Raw genomic sequence first — 4,986 nt, 5'->3', positions numbered from 1 at the left:
CAATTTATTGCTATTTTTTTATCCTAGATTATTTAATAAAAAATTCAAAGAATTAGACAAAAGATGTGACTGTCCTTTCGCCATTTTTTATTCTCTCCTGCATTTCTTTTGAATAAATTTAAATTTTTACGATTTCATTTGTATATATTATCTGGCTAGGTCATTACCTAGAGATAATCTTTGTCATACAATTAATATATAATTGAATCCGTTTCACTTCATTAATTCGGCATACATGTTAATAAACGTCGCTTCGCTTGTTATTAACTATACAAAAATCGTTGAATATTTTTATTCACTTTATAAAAATAAATCGTCTGCTAATTGCTAACTGGAGGACTTCGTTGCGTCGTATTCGGTAAATTCTATTTCGTAAATGGCCAAATTCTTCTCTTAATACATTTAATTCATCTATTTTCTTTATTTATATAATACGATTTTATTGAAAGCTTCAATGATATAAATATTGATATAATATTGATCTTTTTATACTAATTTTATTGTAATTTATGTGTAATTTATACCACGTATATATTAATCTAATTATATTAAAAATTATTATACATCTGTAGTCTTAATGAAAGATGTACTTGTCTCTCACTAACCAATGTGTAACATCAGAATTATTCAACCTATAATATTTCTGTAACACACATCTCGAATACAAACTAACAGTTACGTTGATATCATAATTTCCCATTCAACACATTCAATTCAATTTAAATGTAATGACACATAACAGATACATTGTTGAATAGGCATCATAAATGCGAGTTTACTAGTAAGTATAAAATATACATATAAGTTTACTTATGCAGATAAAAAAATAGATGAATTAATGTGCAAAAAGAAAAATTTGGTTTCTATATTATATCGATGATTTTAATAGATAATGTTAGACGACGATTATGAGTTTATCTATAAATATATTAATGCTTAACATAGCGAGTACCGAATAAATCGGTTATACAATTAAAACGCGTTTTTGATTCAACAGTGTCCGCCTCACCGTTTGATTATATTTATCAAGTAAAAATGAGATTTTGCTTTTTCCAATTCGCTCTCTTTACGTGTTATACATTAATAAAAAATCAGTTTTTCATATCATATTTATACATCGAAAAAATGAAATGAAAATCACATTTATAAGCGCGTTTCATTAACCTTATCCTAAATCCTCATTTTGGATATCGAAGTTTAAAAGAATAAAGGTAAATCACGTCACAATCTGCCTGGATCTTTCGCGTATTATAGCAATAATTGATATTACTATCTTGTGAATATTCTCAAAAGATAAAAAATCAAATTCGTGAAACTTTAGCAAATAGAAAAATTGTTATGACATTCTTTATGAATTCACGTGACGGGTTGCCTCGAGACGGAAGGATTAACCGGTGCCAGGCTCAAAGTTTCTTTCTTCTTCTTACTCACGCGACGTCCCACGTGTAAGACAACGTCGCCAGCCTTCACAGACTTGAATTCGGCGATTGCTTCGGCGTGAGTCATACCATGAAGAGGTTTCGAATTTATTGATAAAATTTCGTCCCCTGCAAGTATGACGAATTTTGTGAGATATATAACTTTATTTAAATAAGATAAAGTTATATGTTCAGCCTTAAAAAAAGATAAGATTAAATTGAACCGAAATTAAAGTAAATCTACATTAACTATGGACTTCAAGGTTCATAAGATTAAATTGTTAAATATAACTTTACCTTCCTTGACAGTGCCTAAGTCAGCAGCTTGGCCATTGGGGAAAACAGTTTTCACATAGATTCCCATGTTTCCGCGAGGACTGTCGGTACCGCCGACGATACTGAAACCAAGTCCTTTGTGCCCAGGACCCTTGAGAAATCTAGCGGTCAGTATCGTAAAAGATGCACCGCCTTTACTTGGTCTTGGCAAAGTACAAAAACGCGACTCCTCTCCTTCGGCGGCTTCGTCGATGTCTTCAAGCTCCGAATCAGTATTCAAACCTTCATCCGCGTCTTGAGTACCCTAAAATTGTATTGTATATACTTAAATCGTAAGAAAATGTACGTGATAAAATAATACTCAATCATCTGAATTGAATTCTTTCGTTAACATTTTAGTTGTGCTATTTAGTTGCTATTATTTAATATTTAAATTTCTCTGTAAAATATTCACGCAACTTTAATTAATGTTTGATAGAAATCTTTTTTTTAAATCAAAATTTACTCACTTGCCAAGTTTTCAAGTTTGCACCCGAAGAGCTAGGGATATTCGCGACACTTCTACTGTTGAGCCTTCTTGGGTTCCTCTTACCAGAACTTCTCTCTATACCCAAACTAGCCGGTGCATCCTCCTTGTTACCATTGACTGAGCTCAACGTAGCTTCACCTGAGTAATTATTCACCTGTCCACCGACCTTAAAGTCGGTGGACCTCTTTCTGGGCGTCACTCTGGGTATGTGTATCTCCTCGAACGACGGTTCCGACTGATTTCTGATCTTCGCGCTCTGGAAGTGTACATTTTCGTACGAATGCTCTCTTGTTTCAGAGTTGCTCCTTGCTAAATGTCGGCCTGCGTACGGACTTCCTGAAGCTAGATCGTCTCGTTGAGCGCCGACTCGTTGAAAGCGCATGTTCTCATAAGAGTGATCATGCACGCTGGCCTCGCGGTTCTCCGAGTTGCTGCGTTGAAGAACAGGCCGGGTCCTCGAACAGCAGGACGATGGCGAGGACCTCGGGAATGCTACGTTCTCGTAGAGAACGTCTTTCTGCTCATAGCTATCCTGGGAATAGCCGAAGGTGTTGCCATTGCAATGGGGCGAGTTCGGGACGCTGCTCTCTGCCAGAGTCTCCAGGTTATCGTGAAAGGGATACGGTGGCAAGGACGCAGGCTCGCTCGAATCGTAACGATTGTCCTCGAAGGTCTGACTGGTAGATGAGGTAAGGGGACTTGGTACGTAAAAATTCGAGGCATTGTCCTTCTGTGGAGGAAACACCTCCGTTACACTCAGTGCCTTTCGCTTCCTGATGCCGGCATTTATCTTACTGAACTTGCTGCGGAGTACATGCTGGATGTCGGCGATACCCTTCGTCGTGCCTACAAATATACTTCTCATTATAAAGTATACATGCATAAATATAATAATACCTAAAGTATATATGTAATATAATCAGTTTCCCCCAAAAGGAAAATTATATTAAATTTTTATTTATTAAATTACTATAATTTTTTTAAATTAATTTTCATATCTAACTTTAATAGGTTTTTTTTAGTTATTATATTCAGACTTGGTTTTTCATTTACTGGTTAATGGCTGGGTTGTATAAAAATTGTATTTCTATATATGATGATTAATCATTAAACTGTAACTAATTTTGTAAAACAACTTTTAAAATTACCATTATAAAACCATTAATATATTATAATATAGTAATACAGCTAAAGAAATAGAATTTTTGCATTATTATTAAATTCAGTCTATAAGTTAATTAATGAAAAATCGGACCTAATTCTAAATAACTGGCTTAATGGACGTATATATTATATCAAAGAAACTAGATTTATTCGCAGCTTAAATTCGCGAAGGTGATGTCGATTCAAATTCACCTGGCAACCTCAGGGAACTAGTTTGCAGTAGTTTCTTCGGTGAGCTACTATCCTGAAGACTTTTCGCAGCCGGCGAGGCTTCTCTGCTGGTCGGCGTTGATCTCACTGCGTGTATAATACCGTGATTTCCACCACCCTGTATCAGCGCTTCCTGCGGCTCCGACGACTCCTGTACGGAGCATCTTCGCCGCAGTTTCCGCCAGCGCTGACTTATGCTTTTGTTCCACAGGTTCAAATCTAAAAAAGAGATCAAAAAAATACTCAGAATGCGTCATTCTTGCGGGATTCTTGTTCAGCCGAAGACGCCAGGAGTATCGTTTCTAAAAGAAAAAAAAAAAAATAAAGAAAAAGAGGAAGAAAAACACACTGTTCCGCTTCCCGGCCGTCAGGCTTTAACGACCGGAAACACTTATCTCTTCCCTGCGCGAGGTGGCACGACATCTTTCTATTTACGCACAGATAACAAGTCCGGGACTAACGAAAAGACGCGTCACGGCGTGGATGAGTGTAACGGTAACGATAGGAAATTATCGAAGCAAAACAACGCTAAGCGTGCGATGACTGGTGCACGCATACAAAATGTATCATAGATAATCGAACACGGTACTACTGCTCCGAAATAAAATAAAATAATCGACTCGATTTCAGTCATCAACATTCGTTAAAGTTTATTATTTTTTTTATTACAGTAATGTTACTGCAAAAATGTAAGACATTTTTTTTTATCATCGTTGTTATTTGTGTTTTACATATTTCAGTACGATCGTATCCCATTATTTATACATTCCTATAGGGAACGGAGAATAAAAAGAATTTTTACCTACGAGATCTAACAATCGGGAAAGGAAAAGAAATAAGTTTTTTTCTTTTTTTTCCAAATAATACGTGGCTTATCGATGAGAAATTTTTCGTTATCATTTGTATCATTATATATTTTAACCTTAGTTTATCTAATCCTATTTATTTAATCCTATAAGAAAAGTCAAATTGATTCAAATAAAAAATCTATACGAGTGAATTTTTGTAAACACTATTTTTTTATAATTAAAATCTAATTTAAAATAACAAGGTAAATGTACACTTTGATAACCTTTTATATATATATATTAAAAATTATTTGACATGAAGCTCATTTATTGGTATCTAAATAAGAACTTGTGTTATGGATTGTTCGGAATGGATTCCAATCAGAAAAAAAATAATAGAAATCTAGGTAATAATTGAATTTCCGATCGAAATTCCGAATAATTCTATAAATATCAAGGACATATTAGAAAAGTTATTGAATCTTACATACTCAGTGTGTCATCAAACAAAAAAATATAATACAATAATAAAGAGTTAAATATTGTTAAACAAAAGTATGAAATGAGACTCAAAAGAATCATTAATATGTATATAAAAAAA

General features: G+C 34.2%; 1 protein-coding gene across 1 annotated transcript in view; it reads right to left on the bottom strand.

Moving 5' to 3' along the window:
• Positions 1-864: 864 nt before the first annotated feature.
• The window catches only part of LOC108687563, a 33,224-nt gene continuing 29,102 nt past the window's right edge, over positions 865-4,986 (bottom strand). The window contains exons 4-7 of the mRNA XM_018193412.1: positions 3,580-3,816; positions 2,204-3,069; positions 1,716-1,998; positions 865-1,547 (exon numbers count right to left, since the gene is read on the bottom strand). Coding sequence (XP_018048901.1) covers positions 1,357-1,547; positions 1,716-1,998; positions 2,204-3,069; positions 3,580-3,816 — 1,577 coding nt within the window. The 3' untranslated portion in view covers positions 865-1,356. The remainder of the gene's footprint in view (positions 1,548-1,715; positions 1,999-2,203; positions 3,070-3,579; positions 3,817-4,986) is intronic.

The sequence above is a fragment of the Atta colombica genome, unplaced genomic scaffold (genome assembly GCF_001594045.1).
Source record: "Atta colombica isolate Treedump-2 unplaced genomic scaffold, Acol1.0 scaffold207, whole genome shotgun sequence".
Classification (NCBI taxonomy): Eukaryota; Metazoa; Arthropoda; class Insecta; order Hymenoptera; family Formicidae; genus Atta; species Atta colombica.
The sequence above is the reverse complement of the archived record's forward strand: the minus strand, read 5'-3'. Positions and strand labels throughout refer to the sequence as shown.